The 19,836-nt window shown below is 38.2% G+C and overlaps 3 protein-coding genes across 7 annotated transcripts; 1 reads left to right on the top strand and 2 right to left on the bottom strand.

Annotated features, from left to right (window-relative positions):
• Positions 1-649: 649 nt before the first annotated feature.
• LOC133835349 (uncharacterized) lies at positions 650-2,245 on the bottom strand. The gene is made up of 2 exons (XM_062265364.1): positions 1,834-2,245; positions 650-1,659 (listed from the first exon to the last, which is right to left on the bottom strand). The coding sequence occupies exons 1-2, from the start codon at positions 2,131-2,133 to the stop codon at positions 901-903; spliced, it is 1,059 nt and encodes a 352-aa protein (XP_062121348.1). The 5' UTR covers positions 2,134-2,245; the 3' UTR covers positions 650-900.
• Positions 2,246-7,594: 5,349 nt separating this feature from the next.
• Positions 7,595-9,988, bottom strand: LOC133835346 (serine/threonine-protein kinase RIO3). Its single transcript, XM_062265357.1, has 3 exons — positions 9,761-9,988; positions 8,966-9,692; positions 7,595-8,911 (listed from the first exon to the last, which is right to left on the bottom strand). Exons 2-3 carry the CDS (start codon positions 9,689-9,691, stop codon positions 7,805-7,807), a joined length of 1,833 nt encoding a protein of 610 aa, XP_062121341.1. The 5' UTR covers position 9,692; positions 9,761-9,988; the 3' UTR covers positions 7,595-7,804.
• Positions 9,989-10,521: 533 nt separating this feature from the next.
• On the top strand, positions 10,522-18,109 carry LOC133835348 (chorion transcription factor Cf2). 5 transcript variants are annotated; one of them, XM_062265358.1, is made up of 5 exons: positions 10,522-10,696; positions 12,264-13,470; positions 13,539-13,819; positions 14,377-14,555; positions 15,785-18,109. In XM_062265358.1, the coding sequence occupies exons 2-5, from the start codon at positions 12,445-12,447 to the stop codon at positions 15,958-15,960; spliced, it is 1,662 nt and encodes a 553-aa protein (XP_062121342.1). In that variant the 5' UTR covers positions 10,522-10,696; positions 12,264-12,444; the 3' UTR covers positions 15,961-18,109. The 5 variants fall into 5 exon arrangements, with proteins under 5 accessions (XP_062121342.1, XP_062121347.1, XP_062121343.1 ...); XM_062265363.1 differs by having other exon boundaries at positions 10,523-10,696; positions 12,472-13,470; XM_062265359.1 differs by having other exon boundaries at positions 10,523-10,696; positions 13,554-13,819.
• The last annotated feature ends 1,727 nt before the right edge of the window (positions 18,110-19,836 follow it).

Raw genomic sequence — 19,836 nt, 5'->3', positions numbered from 1 at the left:
TCTTCTTGCTCTCGCTGTTGCTTTCGCAGTTGTTTGTTGTTGTTGTTGGTTTTGCTGTCGACGTCGTGGGATGCAAAATTCAAATTTTATTTTGTTTCTCTTGTCGTTTGTTTTATTTTTGTACAGTACCTTTGGGTTTGCCCTGATTACGCAGGCACAAAGGGTATGCTACATACTAGTAATTACAACATTTGCCACAACCACAACAGATCTTCCAAGTAAAATGAGTAAGGGCAAGAAACTATATACGGAAATACAGAATTACTAATTAATTATTTTCTATTCTTATATAAGTTTATTGTTTGGTTATTTACAGTGATCTCAGGGTATTTGGAAGTCGCATACAGCATAATTGTCGACTTCTTTCCACCTATATACTTGAAGTATAACTGTTAAGCTATAATTGAAGCAATTACAGTTATAAAATGCATATTTGGCTGATCTGTTTAAGGCAGGGTATTCTATCACCAACATAAAAGCAGTATAAGAACTTTGCGCTTTCTTTTTAATACGCTGATAAAATGAATATTATGATTATTCTTCAATACAGAGTATTTCAAAGTCGAATATGTTCGAAGTTTATCTTCACGTGTAGTATAACGGATACCAGCTGTTCGACGTGTAACTAAAATTTAGGCAGTGGCACATTTAAAACTAATTTTTGTTTATTCCGCATTTCAAGACAGGGTATTTTACAGTCGAATAGTGCTTTGCTCACCCAACGTACATAGTTTATCTTGTGTGTGTTTTCCCCACCCACATACACGCGCACAGTATGCCAGTATAACACTTGTGCTGTGACTGTTCGATGCTTAGATAAAATTGAAGCAATTATAATTATAAAATAGATTTAATGCGTCGTATGTCGTGGGTATTTTGCCAATATACTCCAGATATCAACTAAAATGAGAAACGAGTCCAACGTTCTATCAAGCTGGGACGCACCACCGTCGTGATGCGCTCATCGAAGATAGGCGAAAACTTCTCGGGGAAATTGTGCTGCAGACACTTGATGACTGTACCGGTGAGATAATAACGCGATGGCCAACTGCATTCGCAGGGCGGTATGCAGAGCTTGCACTTCCGCTCGTTGGCCACCCAACGACTGTGCGAAGGCGGCAATCCCTTCCGCAGGCAACTCAAACGCCAAGGCAGCAAGGTATCCTTCGCTGTCCAGTTGCAGTCGCAGGGTGGAATGCAGAGATCACACAAACGCTCCGACAGACTCTCGGGTATCACATGCTTCGGGATCGTCTCATCCTTGGGGCACCCGAACAGATTGACACGCGGCACCAACGCAATCAATTCACTGTATTTGCGTTCACGTTCACGTCGCAGCCACATTTCGAGCATGTCCCAGTGATCGAGATTGAGGGCACGCTCACGTATTAGCTTCATGCGTCTATATAAATCCGATCGGCGCACTTTATCGTAACCCACACCCGTTTGTGTATGCCACAGCAAATAGAGTTCGTTGGGCTTCTCATCGGGCAACGAAATGCTGTGCGAGAACTTGGTCAACTCAAAGTGGAAGAGCATTCGAATGCCATAGGTGATGTGGCGAATGTGATCGAAATCCTTGATATTCATCGCTTGCAAGGCATCGGCGTCCAGCAGCAACAGTTTTCTGCCGCTGATCATGTTGACCCGGAACGTGTTCTATGGATTATAAGATTAAGCCCTGAGGTACTCATATATTTTTAAACCCTCAAAAACATTATTAAAACCTCCAGGATTTCAAAGGAATTTTCGCTGATCTTACTTGTACGAGTATATTTCACTAATGAGAGAGTTCTCTGAAATATCTTCAATAAATTCTGGACTCTAACTCACCATGTACTGCGGATAGCCATAGCGGCAGATCCAACGTCTTACGTCCATGTCATCCCATTCATAGACCGATGATATTGGCAGTTTGTCCACAACATTGACGCACAGCTCGACGAGAGTCGCTGCACTGATGCGAAACTGAATGGGCCACTCATGTGGATTGAACTTGATGCGTTCGGGAATGACATGATTGCGTCGGAACTTCACGGGTGGCATAAAAGTTTTGCTAACATTTGCCGTCTCGACCTTGCTGCTCTTCTTGACCAGAAACTTGGTGTCCGCTATGCCGTAAAGATACGGCATTTTGATTAGCGAACTTTAAAAATTTCTCAAAACAATTGAAACAGTTAAACTGGCAGCTATAAAATATAAATATAGATTTTGTGTCTGTGTCTGTAACTGACTCACTGACTGAGCCCCAGCTTACTATATACATATGTTTACTACATGTTATATAGCTGACTGTTATACAAAGTATTTATAGGTAAACTACGCTTTAAGATTTCAGCATCGATCGGTTCCGATCAGTTAGGATCGTGATTGAGCGTGATCGATGTTTCTCAAGTTTCAATCGCAATTACGCTTTGTGTTGCTGTTTCGTAAACAACAAATGACAAAAGAAACCGCTCGAAACTAGCAAAATCCGAATGCAAGCAGAGAGAACGGGACCAGGTAAATAATTCTAAGCAGCTAGTTCCGAGCCGAGTATTTCCAGAGGTTAAAGAACATCTGCCTCATTTGCTCCGACACTGTCAATCAGGATTGGTTTTGCCACAACAACAAAAAAAAGACACACGAAGTTGAGTTATTGGCCAGGTAGTGAGGCAATAGTTTGAATTGTTTACAGTTCGGCTCTTAACGGTATATCTCTGCCTTGCGGTCTGTCCAAACATGGTCAAGGGCAATGTCGTCCGTCTGTCTGTCTGTCTGTCTGTCCGTCCGTCCGTCTGTCCGTCTGCCTTGTTATTGTAGCGTGTTTGCGTCGAGATCGCTTTGGGGCAACTGCCTTGGCTGAGTCATCAACTCTCAACAAGCACAACAACAACAATCAATTTCAAATTTCGTCTTCCCACACTCTGATCTCCCCCCTTTGATGGCCACACGTGACGCTTTCAGCTTTCGGGGGTTATTTGCAAAAACACGTTTTTTTTATTTAACGTTTATTTGCATATTCTTTTATTTATTTATTTCCTTTTTTGTTTGCAATCAAGCAAATGCCTTATAAACCACTTCAGCTAAATGAATCTTTTTTGCGGTTATTGTTATTGTTATTGCTGTATAGCCATTAACATGTGGTTGTCAATTTTTTTTTTGTGCAACAATTTCGCGTGAAATTTTAATAACACAGTGGAATTAGTCGAGTAGTTCACATTTATGAGTCTGTTTTTTTCGGGTGTTTATTGTTTGTAAATAGACTTAGCACAATTTTTAATTGCGAGTCTGGCTATTAAGTCGAACAGCAGCATCATCGATGTATCATCGCGTGCTCAGACTGTGGCCAAGCTCTACTTGCATATATCATTATATCAGTTTGCCTTATAAATTACATGGATCATGCTGCATACCAAACTAACAGCAGACGACGTTGTTTCGGTCTCCACCGGCGGCTCCATAATTAACAACAGTCTCCTAGTTGCAGCCCCCAAGCTAACCCCAAGCGGTTAACAATTATGGCACATAACTACAGTTTCTAAATATAGTGCAGCAAGCAGGGCAGTACAGTGGGGACTCCATGTAACGAATTGGAATAAACATACAATACAATTTTGTGTTAATAAATTGAATTGGTTCTTGTGCTTCAATTATGTTTGAACTTTTAACTGGAATAAAAAACAGCAGAACAGATAAATGTTTTTCAAATTTGATAGTTCTGGTTTTTATAGTTTTAAGGATGTTTGTACTTTTAACTGAAACAAAAAATTGCAGAACAGATAAACCTCCTCAGTAAATTTGGTAGCTCCAGCCGGTAGCTGGGTGATTAATAATATATTTAGTGCTTGGGGTCAAAGATTAAATTTGTTACCAACTCACTTGTGTTTTTTTATGATATCAAATAAATCGTTACCTTAAATAAAATGTAATGTAAATTTACTCCTACAGGACTACTATCAGAAGTGCATACTGTAGTTGACTTAATGATTAGACTTTATTTTGCAAGCCGGAAGATCAACTTTCAGATCAAAGTTAATAGAGTTCTACGCAAATCCAACCGGAAATAAAAGTTCGAAGAGCAGTCTCTTCGCCTAATTGATTGGACTTCATTTGGTAAGGCAAAATATAGTTCATTAACTGAATTTATGGGATCACCGTAGTTAGTGCTTACTGTAGTTGACTACGCTAGAATGCCGCAAGAGCACACATTTCACTTTCGTTTAAAAAACGTTTTTGATACTCGGACGCCGGCGAGTACATGGCCAATAGCTGGTTATAGACTATAGACAACGTCAGTGAGCGAGGGAGCGAGCGAGCGAGCATGAAAAATGAAAATGATATGACCATGTAAGGGCAGCAGGCGGCGGCAACAATAAATTAAGGTTCTATTTTTGTAGCTAACTTGAATTACAACGATGCGACTGCAACTTGGCCAGGCTAAAAGTAGTCGACTGGCCGTGCAACAAGTTAGACCTAAAATAGAAGCCATGTGGACACACGTTGAATCTGAATCTGAATCGCAATCTGTACGCATGCCACGCAGCTTGACCAACTCTCTTGCACATCTCACACACACACACACAAACATGCGACAGCACAGGAACATGAAAATTAAAAATGCAAATAAATTGTTAACGCGCAAATTCCAAAGTGTATGTATGTGTGTGTGTGTGAGTATGCTCAACGATTGACAGCAGCGGCGCTGTAGCAGCGATAGCGACTGCGACTGCGACGCGGGCCACTTGAGGAGGCCATTTCGGTCACGATTTCACATTGTATTCGGTCAGCATAAAGCTGACTGCGCAGTCGCGGCGCAGCATCTGAGTGCGACGAGCCTCCTTCGCTTTGCTTTGCTGTCAAGTGGGCAGCCAGTCATGCGTTTATGTGTATGTGTGAGAGTGGAGTATATGTACGTGTTTCTTGTTGTTGTGTCTTTTTCTACACTCGAAAAAATGTGTGCATTTAACTTGTAGCTTTTTTCCTAGGCTGCATCTACTGTGGCCAGAAAGAGATAGAAAACTGTTGCTTTGATTACAGGCCTAAAGACATTTTAATTGATGGCACTGCAATGCATGCTGTGCAATTCTTTTGGGCCGCATTTCTGCTGCTGTCTTTATGATTATTGCTCTGCGAGTTGTTATTCGTAATTAAGGCTGGTTTATCAGCTCGCAAGCATTAATTGTTTGGGCGTCATTAATGAAATGCCCTAGCAAAGAGCATAATCAAATTACGAGTCTATCAAAAGAATTCAGTTCAGTGTAGAATTTTCTATCTACTTAAATGAACTGTCACGTTGCCTTGACTCATCTTTGGTTATGTGTATTCGAATTCAACAGCAAAGAAGAGTGTCCAACGATTGTCTCATCGATTTGACCTTATCATGGTCGCGACCGCAATTTGAGCTTTTTTGTTTTCTTTGATTAAGCGGCTATTTGTTGTTATTATTGAAATTGTTTTCAGCCAGACACAAAAACACTTGCTCCATTATAATGTATACTTAATTTCTTGTTAAGTGCATTTTAATAAGTTCATTTTAAAATTAAGCATCACACAATTGTGAAATACATTTATTTCATCTTTTTTTTTGTTCGCATCAATTCAAAAATGACACATTTATTTATACAAACAAGAGTAGACAAAGTTGAGGGCGGTTCGCCTAGTGGGCACCCTGTATAAATGTTTATACAATTGCTCTGTTTGATGCTAAGCCTAACTGCTTGCAACAAGGAGTAGAACAAGCAGTAAACTGCTTTGTTGTGCCTGCTTAACTGTCGATCGCAGGGTACAAATATTTTCATCATCACTTATTCATTTTTAAATACGTATCATTTTCTTAGGCGCATTTGATTCTAATGCCGCTGTTTGTCTATTTTCAGCTGATATACATACAAACATATATACATAAATATATAAACGCGTGTGCGTACACTCGAGACGGACGCCGCACAATTCTTTTATTTTGATTTCCGTCGCTGCTTTGCGTCACCAGCAACGCGTTCAGTCGGGCCCCCCTAATGCTGGGACCCATATACGTACATATGCACACACAAACCCAACGTGGACTATGCGTGTGTGTGTTCTCGTGGTTTCAACACACGCTAATAGATGTCGCTGCTATAGTTGTTGTTGCTGCTGGCGCTGCCTGTTGGCAACATGAAATGCAACGTCAAAGGTAAAAATAAATAAATAATAATGCAATAAAAAATGGCAAAAAGTAATAAAATTGCAAGTCGCCTCATCGCAAAAAAAGAAAAACAAAATGTACTAATAAAAGCTGCACAAGCCATATAAATCCATAATAATAATAATACTTTGCAGTTCAGCGTCTGCTGATTGTTGTGAGTTCAATTTTGATTGATGTCTTGTTACAAAACAAATAATATAAAACTTAACGAATCTGTCACAATAAATTAATGTGCAATAGACGAATGCTAAATACGCTGGTATGTAATTATTCGAAATAATAATTAGGACTGAAAACTAGAAAAGTGTGAATATGAAAATTAAAAAAAGAAATTACAAATATTTTAAATTTAGATATTATTGTCAAAACGAAATACTCATTTGCATAATGTATTTAATGTAATTTAAATTACTTTCATAGAGCGTTTTTTATTTAATTATATTTTTAAAAAAGGTTGCAGTAATCTAGAGTAATCAAATATAAAATTGAATAATAAATAAGTGAATATTAGCCTTACTTAAGTTATAGTTATAGTTTTTATTATGAAATTTAAATAAATTAGCAAGACGACGCTAACAGTTAAATAATATTTACCTTGTAGGGGTAGAAATTTCCATCGATAAGGATTATTCCATAGCAGACATCGGGCCGAGATGCTAATGGACGTAGCGTCATTGGAATTACGCTTAAATAGAGTAAATCAAAACTGATTTCCATTTGCGAATGTCGTGGATTCGCATCTAATATTTGTTTATTTATTAAACACTGACGTATCAAACTAAATTAATCCGATCCGATCGATCTACTTATTTGTGTATTTACTAAAGTCCACTACAGCTGATGGACATTACGATGAAAGAAGAAAATAAATGAAAAACTGCTGATCGGGAAGACGCATGCCCCATGATCATGATGATCATGATGATCATGATGACGATGATCAAAACGAGTGCAATTCGAATGCGCATGGAAATGATTTAATCAATTGAATGCTTGGCCCAACACTGAAATCTCTCAATTAACGGCAAAATGCGCAGCTCAAATGGGTTCAATTGTCAGGCTAAACCCGGACGAAGGCATCAGAGACAACACAGACAACAAGCGGCCACCGCATTAGCAACAGCAACAGCAAAGTCCCAAGGCAAGACAAAGGCGTGGCGCGTGCAACAGAATTTAGAATTCTGTTTTGACATTTATTTGCATTAATTGATTAATTACTATTCACTTGACCATACTTCAAGTTCAGAGCTGTTAAGCACCCTAGCAACTGAAATGGAAATGAAATATGTATATAAATATATATATAATTCAACTTCAATATTTATTTAAAAACTATAGTAATATCATTTTCAAAATGTGTCGCATTACTTTACATCTTGTGAATATTAATGGAATACAATTTTAAAGACAATTGTACAGTTTTTATTTCCGACAAATATAGCATTAATTATTGTATAATTCATAAATAAAAATTGAAGTTTCAAATTTCGTATTCTTTGATTACGAACCCTCGTAATAAATACATTTGCCTTCTTGGGTTTATACATTTTTTAATATGCAATATGAATTTTACAAATTCAAAAACTGTTAGGAGACACCCAAAGTCTAGTGTTGTGTTAATTAACTTCTTAAAGATTGTCACTGTTGTTCTTGCTTGGCAGTGTTGTTATCGTTGTCCTGCAATTTCTCATCCTCATCCTTATCCTTCAACTTCTCGGCTTCAGCTTCCAGCTTCAATTCTTGCAGAGCTGCGGCAGCTTCGCGCTCCTGCTGTGACTTCTCCCAGGCCAATTCGAAGGGATAGTCCAGAGGCTTCAGTTCATCGGGACACTCCTGTTGATTTGGAACAGTTGCCTGATTGATGGACGCGCCTTTTGTGTGAATGCGCTCCAGCATCGCTGTATTATGCTTTTCCGCATTGAGCGCGGTAATCGACTCAAAGAGCTGCTCCTTCGTGTAGATGTTGGAGAGTCCACGCTTCTCAAAGAAGTTGACAATGTTGCCGCAGTCACGCATTAGGAACTCCAAGGCGCTGGGATGTTCGGGCTCCACACTTTGAGCGACGTCGATAAACCAGCATTTGTCCTCGTACCACAATATGTTGTATTCACTGAGATCGGCATGCACCAACTTGGCCTCATTGTACAACTTGTGCATGGCTGCCACAATCTCCTCGTATGCGCAACTAAGCTCGGCGACCGTGAGACGAGCATCCTTAAGCTTGGGCGCCGCATTGTGATTGTCACCTATGAAGCGCATGACAAGCACATGCTTCTTCAGAACGACAACATCGGGCACATTGAGTCCAATGCTTTGCATGCGCATCAAATTGTGCATTTCCTTCTCGGCCCACATGTTGATGATGACACGATGATTCTGTTTGCTAAAACGATCCTTAAACCTGTAGTCATCCTTAATGTAACGATCCCGCTGCTTGAACTCATTCAGTGTTGTCTTGAATATCTTGATGGCGCACTCCCTGGGCAACAGCTCGGGCGGCATCAACACACCATTGCCATGTCCATGCTCATTGGTGCCTGTGTAGCTGGCATCTGAATTGGCATGCAGGATGACTGCCTCTTTGCCGGTGGAGATGATACCATTGATCTGTTCGAGTATCTGATTGTTGATCAGCTTGTAGAGCAGCAGACGTGTGGCAGCATCGACTCCCATCTCGGCGGTGGCTACTTTCTCCTTACGATCGGCGCGTCCACGTCGCGAATACGCCTTCAGCTGATTGAAGACCTATCAAAAGACATGCTTTACTGGACATTCATGATCGCCGAGTAAGCTACTCACTTTGTTGGACAGCTTCATGTCGAAGCAGGCGCCATCGCCGGTGGGAAACTCAGGTGGAAACGACATCACTCTCTGGGCATTACGCACACCGCATAGCTGTGGATCATGTTTGGTTATCATTTCGCCCTCCTTGTCTACTTTGAAGCCACACTTGGGTATGGCGTCCAACATCTTTTCATTTGTCTCAAAGCGATCCCAATCCCGCTTTTGACGATACAACTCATCCTCTTCGTCGTCCTCGTCCGCCTCTGTGTCGTGCAGAAATTCCGCATCGCCGCTACGCAGAAATTTGTTGAGGGTCACAGTGACTTTGGATTGTTTATTTTGCTGGCGCTCTATGCGACGCAGCTCCTCGTTGTACTCGTGATCGAACTGAGACTGCAGCATCTGTGCTATGACTGCATCCGACTCTTCTTCATCCTCCAGCAGCTTCAACACCTCGGGAGGCAGCGTCTCTTTGTCCATGCCACCAGAAAGTAGCATGGAATAATCCTCCCATTCATCAGCATCGTTGGCCGCCGCCGCTGTTGCACTGTGAGATGTGCCTGCCACATCGGAGTAACTCGCTGGAGTTGGAGATTGCTGTGGCTGATTTTGGGTTTGTTTCTTTTGCTGTTGTTGGAGTTCTTTGTCATGCAGTTGATGTGCGTATTGCTCGGACATAATATCGGCCAGACTTGCCGTCTGCACAGGCTCATTGGCCACTTTGGACCATGGCGACGACATGCTGCAAACAATCAAGAAAAAACACGTTTAATGTAAACTTCTAAATTTTAAAAGCATGGATAAACAAACTTTATTTGGCACTGAATTCGACGATGAGCAGCTGTTGTTGAGTATTCTATACTATCGGTTGGTCTGGCCACCAAGTTGGCTGCTTGACCGTGTAATATACGATAAAAACAATTACTAGATATACGAAATTTATTTGTTTTGGCAAACACCTCAAGTTTGTTGTGATTTCACAACTTCTTCTAAATAAAGTGAAGAGCTTTAAAGCTGTTTCTTTACCACCTGTGTTGTAGTGTAACCGTGTGCAAAATCTCAAAAATATACTTTTTAAGAGAGACACCAATAGTTGTAAGTTGGTAACACTCCATTTAACATTTTGAATTACTTGCAACGCATGTATGGGAATTAAAACGATGAAGAAACACTCTTTAGAATAATATTTTCTTTACAAATAAATAATAATTGCGATTTTACAGATTTGACTTAAATATACACATTTGCTGAGAAAAAATCATGTTTAGTTTTTAAGCGGTGGAGTAATTCTGTTAAGTGTGGAGCAATGTTGCAGTGGCTGGCGCCAAATTGCATTGCAGAATGTCAGCCTTTCGTGTTATAATTATTATAATATTACATAATTATAATAGTCTGTGCATATATTTTTTTAACTTAGTGCAAATGAATTATCATTTCACACTACAATACCCAACCCAATATCGTTGATAGCTCTCGACAAAATGTTAAATAGCAGAGCGGCCATGTGGCAACGCCAAAGCTCTGTTATCGATAGTAGAATATTTGTGTAAAGTGAAATACGCAAAAGTATCGATGTCGTCGATACTTTTTGTTGTACTTGTACATTTTTCGCCAAAAATAATAATAAAAGTGAAAAGTTAATGTATTTTTGTTGTACAAATACAAAGAAAAATGTTGTTGGATTGATTGGCAATTTCGCCATTAAAAACGGCCGTAATAATACAAGTGCAATACGTGGATACGCTGGTAAGCGAGCTCATCTAAAAAAACGCGCAGCAAACGCAGCAGAAGCACATACAAAAAAAATCAAAATAGAATTCCGAATTTAGAATATGACAGTGACGGACCGAAAAAAAATTTTTTTTTCGATTCGAACGCATTGCCTGCCTGTCCTCCCATGTGTGTGTGTGTGTGTGAGAGTGAATGTGTGTGTGTGTGTATGAGGGGGAGACTTGGGGGTCAAACTTGGGGGAACACAGAAGTAGAGAAACACACGAGAAACACAGAAAACAGAGATCGGTAGAAGCAGCAACAGCAGTGCCAACTGATTTCCAATTTCGTTTCGTTTTTGCGCGCGAGGCGAGAAGCGGCCACCGCCATCGCCACCGCAGTTGCCGCCGTCGTCGACGTCGTTGCCGTTGCCGTAAAACATTTCTGATTTTCTGTGCTAATTTACGCTTAATTTGCGCCGCCTTTTGCTGATTGCCATATTGCTGTGCTCAGAGTTCTGCATTATTCTTGATGTGTTTTGTGGTGTAATTATTGTGATTTACACTTGCCACTTGCACTTGCTGCGAAAGGACAAGCACGCCACACAAACACACACACAGCTAAAGCTTTTCATTTGCGTTATCTCGTGAAACACTCGCGCTCACACTTTGCTTCATGCGCCGCACTAAACAATTCTCTTGAGATTCAACAACTCTGAGTCAGCTCAGGACTTGTGGCGTCATTTTCGTATGCGGGGTATATTTCAAGTGTGCCACGATCTCACCACTTGCCGGGTATCTGCTTGCAACGAGTTGACTAAGAATTGTCCTTTCTGATGGGGTAATTGAATCATTTGCCAACTAATTCATCTCGCTTTAGCTAAGGAGCAAAGGGCGCGAGCTTAACGTTGGGTTATACCCGTTAACTGAAATCGTAGAGAGGTTGTTGATAACCGCGCAAAAGCAAGTGTTATAGCATGAAGTTATAGCCAAACACAAATATTTTTATTTTGTATTATTTAATATTCATTCTCAATCAGTACGATCGCCAAGATCTCTGAGATTATAGCAACTATAGATCTTAGCATTAAGTACTATAGCAATATAGCTTTATTACGACTGTTTGGTAAACTTCAAAGCAACAATCAGTAGGATCAGCTAGATCTTTGATATTATAAGAGATAGAGGAGCGAGATTTGTACTTATTTATTTCATATTGACTGACTATTACTTTATAATGTAAACTATATACTCACCATAGGGCTTTAAACTGAATGATTACTCCAAGAAATCAGCATGAACACCTAAAGTTAAAAATGTAAAATGCTGTACATAATAATAACTTTGAACTGAATGATTTTAAGATCCATAAACAACAAATTAAGATAATTAAAACTAAAGATTCTAGATTCTGCAGTCTGTTTCGACTTCCATGACGATTATTATATTTATTTAATATATATTCGCAAATTATTTAAAAAACAAACAGCTAATAATTGTCTTTTATACCTTTAAAAGTAAATATCGAAAACTCTGCTTTGTTTTGCCTAAAATCACTAATTTTGAGAGCTTACAATGTGGCATTGTGGCTTTGCTTCTTACAGAGAGGGAGAGAAGGGGCCATTCTTTTGTTGCACTAACCCGCTTAAGCAAGAGTCGAGTAAAGAAAGCGCTTCTCAAAGCCTGCCAGACTGCCTCGCGATTCGCGAACCGCCCGCCTGCCTGCTCATCCGCTCATCCGCCTGCTTGCTCTGCCTGCCTCTGCCCTGCTAGCTGTTGAGAGAAATGTTAAAGTCTAGCCTCAATACACAGGAACTGCGTCTGCCACGTCCAGAGGAACACCAACACCAACAACACCAGCAGCAACACCTACAGCAGCAGGAGCAACCGACGCATCAAGTGGCCGCTGTGATAGCACACAACACAACAAGTAACAATTCAACAGCTGCAAGTGAAAGAACAACAGCAGCAGCACCCGCAACAGGAACAGCGACAGCGACAGGAACAGCTGCAGCAGCCAGCAGCCTCAACATGGATACGCTTAAGACAGCTTTTCTGCCTAATCTCAGCATGGATCAGAACGTGATCAGTCATTACTGCCCCATGTGCCATCAGCAGTTTGAGAGAGCCCAGCATGCCGCTGATCATATGCAGCTCTGTCACGGCATCTCGTTGCAAACGCACGAAACAATCACAACACTGGAGCAACAGCAGCAGCAACAGCATCAACAGCAGCAGCAGCAACAATTGAAGTCACTTAGCTATCCGTGTGCCAACTGTGATGACAAGTTTGGGAGCGCACTGGAGGTGGATGAACACCATCGATTGACGCACCAGGCAACGGCATTTTTGGCCCGTTGTATGGTCTGTAGCATTTATGGCGTCAATTCGATAACGCAGAATCCCAACGAATACAAATGCACGCATTGCGGCGCTGTTTGTACGGCAGCGATGTTGGCTGCTGGCCAGCAAACGTTTATGGAGCACCAGGAGGCGCCGGTGACACCAGATGATCTGCCAGCCATAGCGCCGCGTGATATGAGACTGACGCCCGAAGAGCAGCAACACCAGCAGCAGCAACAGTTGCAGCAGGAGCAACAGTTGCAGCAGCAGCAACAACAACAGCAACAGGAACAACACCATCACCAGCAACTTGAGCAGCAGCAGCAACAGGAGCAGCAACAACGACAAAGGGAACTGCAAGAGCAGCAGCATCAAGACGATCTAAGTAATCCGGGGACGCAAAAAGTGCCGCCACTGACGGTGAAGCTGCTAAAGAATGGCAATGGTGCGACAGTAACACATCCACAGGTAGAATTGAAATATTGAGATACGAGTTTTGAGTGCAGAATTTAATTGCATTTATAATATATCAATAGTTTCCCCTCACGCAGGTGATCATCAAGGAGGAGCCGCTCAGTTTGAGCGATAGCGGCGATGTGGTCAATGCGGTGCCTGTCTATGCCATCCAAGCGAATCCAGTGGGACAACAACAGTCAGGCGCAGCAGCGGGTGCGACGAGCAGTGTGCTGGTTAGCACACAAACGGTGCCAGCGGATTTGGCCCACAAGATACGACACAAATGCCCCGATTGCCCTAAAACGTTCAAGACACCCGGCACGCTGGCCATGCACCGCAAGATTCACACGGGCGAAGCAGAGTAAATTTTTCAATTTCATATCTAAGTTACTCCTCTAAACATGCTACACAGAAAAAAACACACACTTAAAGACACAACTGTGACTGCAATTGTAGCAAGAGCAGAGATCGTTGCAGTTACAGTCGTTGTTGTTGAATAACTGTTTTGACCAATTAACCAATTTTGATCTACATATATATATATATTTATATTTTTGTTTGTTTTCCTTAAGATCAGTGTAACCGCGAGGCGGAGCGCATGGGCGCGTCCTCAATGTGCCATGGGGGCGTGGTCCATGCGTTGCAAAACTGTTTGTGTTCTCTCATTAAGTGTTTTTTGCTTTGCTATAATGCAAATTTTAGCAAAATTGATTAATTACGAATTACGAATATTACTAATCATATAATTCTCATTTTTCTTTCTCTCTTCTTTCTTCTCTCTCTCTCTTTCTCTCTTCTTTTGTTTTTATTTTTATTTTTACCCCGCACTGCAATAAATAAATAATTCACTCCGCCACCGCCACCACCAACAACAACAACTACAACATCATCAACAACAACAACAACCTAAAAAAACAGCGCCACGCCCAAAGAACGCCCCTACACGTGCTCCTACTGCGGCAAGTCCTTCACTCAATCGAATACACTAAAACAGCACACTCGCATTCATACAGGTGAGAAACCATTTAGATGTGGCTATTGTGGCAGGGCGTTCACTGTTAAGGATTACCTGAACAAACATTTAACGACTCACACGGGTGAGAAGCAATCTATTTTCAAATCAAATCAATTCAGTCAGTCAATCAACTCTCAACTCAACTCAGTCAATCAATCAATCAATCGATCAATCAACTCTCGTCTCGTTCAAGTGCAAAACACACACACTCACTTAATGATTGTAAGAACAAAAAAAAAAAAAAAAAAAAAAAAAACAATACAAAAAAAGAAAATGAAACAAAAAAGTAAAAAAATAATTGTTTTATGCAAAATGCCCTCCATACATTCTCACATATTCAATCATACTCTCAGTATACTCAAAACTCGCTCTCACCGCGCTCTCTCACTCGCTCAGCAGCAGCTCACTCGCTGAAGAATATGGCAAAGAGAACTGAACTATATTATTGAGAGCACCCCCCAATGGAACGACGACAAAAAACACACATGATCTAAAAATGTACAGTTTTGATCTGTGTGGCGTTTGGCGTTTTTATTGGGGGTCGCATGTTTTCGAAATTTCACGCCTACCAAAGAAAATTATTCTCCACTTTGCATCTCGATTTAATCTTTCGACATTCTTGTCGTTCTTTCTTTTTTGCCATAGTCTTCGTTCAGCTAGAAAAGCGCCTCACTGAAATTGAATACAAAATTCAAATATGAACAACTTGAAAACAAAATATAAAAGCTTTACCATCTTGCAGAGCGTAAATAAATAATTAAAGTAGCTTTTTGAATTTGAATATTATAGTAGACATACTTTTTAAAGTGTCATTAAAATTCAATTTATATGAGAGTAATTTGATCTGAAATATAATTGATTATAGAAGCGAACAAAAATTTTGTAATTATATTTTTCGCATTTAATATTAATTTGAAATACAAAGTTTTGCTAACTGCAATCTGCAAGAGAGCGTAGAGCAATTTATGGAAAATGTGATTAAACAAAAAATTAAAAAAGTAAACCAGAAACCTTAAACGTATCGCCCGCCTCATCTCATTACGTAATAATAATATGTCTCGTACGCATTTTAACACACCAACAACAATCAAAATATGTACACACATATATCAATATATATATATATACTATATAATAAATTAGTTTGATTTTTACGTGCAAATCATATAAATACTGTACCTATAATATCAAACAAAGTTTTGGTACTGCACGGCATCCAGAAAAACCAAACATCACGCAGCAATTTGGCAGGCGTAATGCTAATCTAATGTTTGGCCATATCTCTTTTCGCCTCTCTCTTCCGTATTGCAGGTGAAAAGCCATTTCATTGTGGGTACTGTGAGAAGTCCTTTAGCGTGAAGGACTATCTCACGAAACACATACGCACACACACCGGCGAAAAGCCGTACACCTGTCCGTATTGTGATAAACGATTCACGCAACGCAGCGCACTCACCGTGCACACGACAAAGCTGCATCCGCTCTAGGATAGGCCCAGTGGGGGGCGCACCATAGTTGACCCAAAGAAACCAAGCAGCGACCTGGCTTAATTGAGGATTGAATGCAGAACGAAGAGGAGGAGGAGCGGATGCAGGAGGAGGAGCAGCAGAAGCAGCAGCAGCGGTAGCAAAAGCAGCAGATGGCGGATGGCGGATGATCGAGGAGAAGAATGGAAAGTAAATGAAAGACGTTTTCAAAGACGAAACTGTTAAAACAAAACACAACAAAAAAATATATAAAAAATTACAATAATTGGGGGCAACCAACAAAAAGAAATGGCCCAAAAAGGAAAGAAGAAGCAAGCCCCAAAACAAATCTAAACAAACAAAAACGCAAGCAAGCAAGCAACCAACGACTGGCAAATCTTCAAAGTGCTGCTAGACTCTAAATTAGAATTTTTGCTAACTAAAGATATATAGTAACAAATTGTACTACAGCAATGGCGTACCATTTAATTGTTTTTATTTTTTTTTTAAATAAGTGCAATCGATTTTTTATTATGATTTGGTTAAATGTAAATGTTTTGCAATTGAATCAATGATTATTATTGTCATTATTATGGTTATTATTTCAGATTATTTTTGCGATTTTCTATTTGTATGTCATACTTATTTTGTTATTCCCTGAGATTTTATTGCATACATATATATATATTTTATTTTTATATCTTAACGGATAATCCCTTTTTTATAGCGACCTTAAACGCGCACACTCACACACTGCGCCGTCTCACACTTACACTTACACTCACACCCACACACAGACACACATCTATATTATTTATACATATAAAGAGAAATATTTTTTATTACTGTTGTGGAAATATTATTTCTTAAACTTGATTCAAGGTAACCAAAAAAACAAAAACAAAACAAACTCTACGCGCAAAACTTAAATTATTTTATAGAAGTGAAAAGTTGAAGAAAGAGGAAAAAAAAACAAATTAACATGATACGCACACACTTATTCGAACACAGAACAAGTTCTATTTATTCTCAAGATTGAAAACTGAACAAAGAAGTTTTTCAAAATTTTACTCAAAACTTTCAAAGATGAAAAAGAAAACGCTTTGCTTAATTTGCATACGAGCAGGATCTCGTTTGTTTTGGCTTTAAATTTATTTACGTTAAATTAAAGAAAACAAAAATTGTTTATTAACTAATTAACTTAGTGCTTTATTTGATTTTAATTTGTTTTTAGTTTTTGTTTGTTTGTTTGATCGGTTTTAACGGTTCTTACATTCTAAATGTTAACCATTGTTTTTAAATTATTTAAGTTTCTTAAGCGCATTTGAACGCAAGACAAAAAGTATTTAAGAGCAAATTGAAATTGAACGAAATCTATGCAAAACGCAACACAGCTTTACGCGCCAAACTAGTTTAAAAAACAACAAACATATACAATATATATATATATACATAAATATATTATTAACAATTTTTTATAAACTAAGCTTTTAAACAAAACAAAAGAAATGAACAAAAAAGTGAAAGTGAAAAAAAAACCAGTCGTAACGTAACAAGCTTATGCATAATAATATTAATATAAATATTAATAATAATTATAATTGTTTTTGTAATATAATAATGAAACGTTTTTTAAATGAACATTTAATCAATTAATTGACTTGCAAGTTGTATGTACTAAACAAAAAAAAAAAAAACTTAACTGTAGCAATACCAAAACGATAAAATTGTACATTTTTACCGTAACATGAGAAGAAGAGAATATGAAAAAAAGAAAGAAAACGAAAACAAATATACTTAGTGTTATATAAATGTATAATGTATAATTTACAACTAATCTTAATGCATAATACACTCAAACAAAAAGTCTACCTAAAATGGCACATAGCACAGCAACAAAATGCGCAGCGCATGTAAAACCAAAATAAATTCTAAGTAATAACTAATTATTGTAATTTTTTAAGTTTTAATAAACCAAGTTGACGATCAAAAAGCAACCAAAAAAAAAAACGATAACGAAAACAAAAAAAAAAACGAAACCCAATGGAAAACTTCGCTTCTCTCTAACAGCAACTACATAAATCAATTCTAATAAAAAAGCGAAAAAAATGAATAACACAAGCGATTGAAGTCAGAAATGAAACCAAACTACAATTGTTGCTAATGAATACGATACGTACTAAATGCTAGATCCTAACTAAACAAAAAACTAAAACTAAACTGCGAAATGATGGAGATATGAGATGAAAGCAAGCAAAGTGAGTAAATAGTGATTAAAACTGTAACTATACTTGTAACGATAACTGTAACTGTAACTATAACTGTAAATGTAAATGTAATTAAAAACAAAATTAATAACTGTGTATGTAATTGCGATCTAACAGCATAAAAAAACAAAAAACAAGAAAGTACGGTAAAATGATTTCAACTCTTCGAGCAATATATTTCAATTATATATTTAAAAACAAGAGATATAGTATATATACAAATTTAGATGCGAATAAAGGTCCGACTTGTAGCAATATTATATAAATATGAATGTATAAATGAGAGTAGTGGAGAAAGAGAGAGAGAGAGAGAGTTTCAACAGAGCAGCGTAGCTATAAAAGTATCAAAGTGGAGCGATCAACTATATTCCTTTTTTTCAGGTTGCTGGAAAACTAGGCAAGTATATATCTTTTCCCTGAAATATTCAAATACAATAAAAACAGCAATTTTGTTGATTTAATCATTATTTATATTTATTTAGTACCATTTTTTGTTTGTTTTGTTTTTGATCTTCCATGATTTTTTGTTGTTGTTTTTGTAATTCATTTGAAAGTATTTGCGTTACAATGTTGCGTTTGAATTTGCATTATTTTGTAGTTAATCGCAGGCCTTGAACCCCCCTTACCCTAATCGGGAATACAACACGTACAATATGTGTATGTGTATGTGTGTGTGTGTGTGAATGTATTTGTATATATAGACAACGCAACGCTTAATGCATTTAATTGCTGACACATTTTCATCAGATCATCTCTTTAGTTTACTTTACGTTTATTACAATGAACGATTATTATGAACACTATCACACTTGCAAATTTGTTTTGTTTTTGGGTTTGGATTTCCTTTCGTTAGCAATGAGCAACTATTTTGTTTTTAATTCTGATTCTTCCTTTGGTTTTATTGTTTATTGCAATGCCGATACACACATATAATAAATATGTATATTTATATATACTATATATATAATATAATTAGTTATATATGTATATTTATATGTACTTGTATATGCCATCTGATTTTTGCTTTTGCTTTTACATTTCATCGAATTATCAATATTTTGTATTTTTTACACAATCCTTTTTGATCAAACGCAATCAAAAAGTTGTCTTTGTTTTTGTTTTAAATGCTCAACTTGTTGCATGCATATATGTGAGTGTGTGTATGTCAACCTGTGTATGTGTGTGTTTGAATTTACCACATATAAATGCCTATGTACTTTATGTTCATTTAGCTTTCATATTTGTCTGGACTTTTTTATATTCAGAATTTTTACGCTTTCTCATTCTCATTTTGTTTAACAAGCGTCAAAACATTTTACTTAACTATACATATATCTATATTAACCGATCTACTCTGAACTCCACTGCAGAAAAGAGATACTTTCGTTTTTCCATAGCTTTCTGCTTAATTGTTTCGAAAACGGAATTCAGAATGGAATCGCATACGAGTAATTATCCGAATACATTTCAAATGTATGTCGTAAATAGGTAAATTACTAGAATTTTCAAAAATAGCCTACACAAAAACTGTTAAACATGATTTCAATTTGTTGGAATTGGAATTGTGAAAAATGTTTTTGGACAAATTTTTCAGCTACTTGACTAAATATTATTCATAACTATTGACTAC

Source organism: Drosophila sulfurigaster, chromosome 2L (assembly GCF_023558435.1).
Source record: "Drosophila sulfurigaster albostrigata strain 15112-1811.04 chromosome 2L, ASM2355843v2, whole genome shotgun sequence".
In the NCBI taxonomy this organism is placed as follows: Eukaryota; Metazoa; Arthropoda; class Insecta; order Diptera; family Drosophilidae; genus Drosophila; species Drosophila sulfurigaster.
This window is presented reverse-complemented; position numbering and strand designations above follow the sequence as displayed.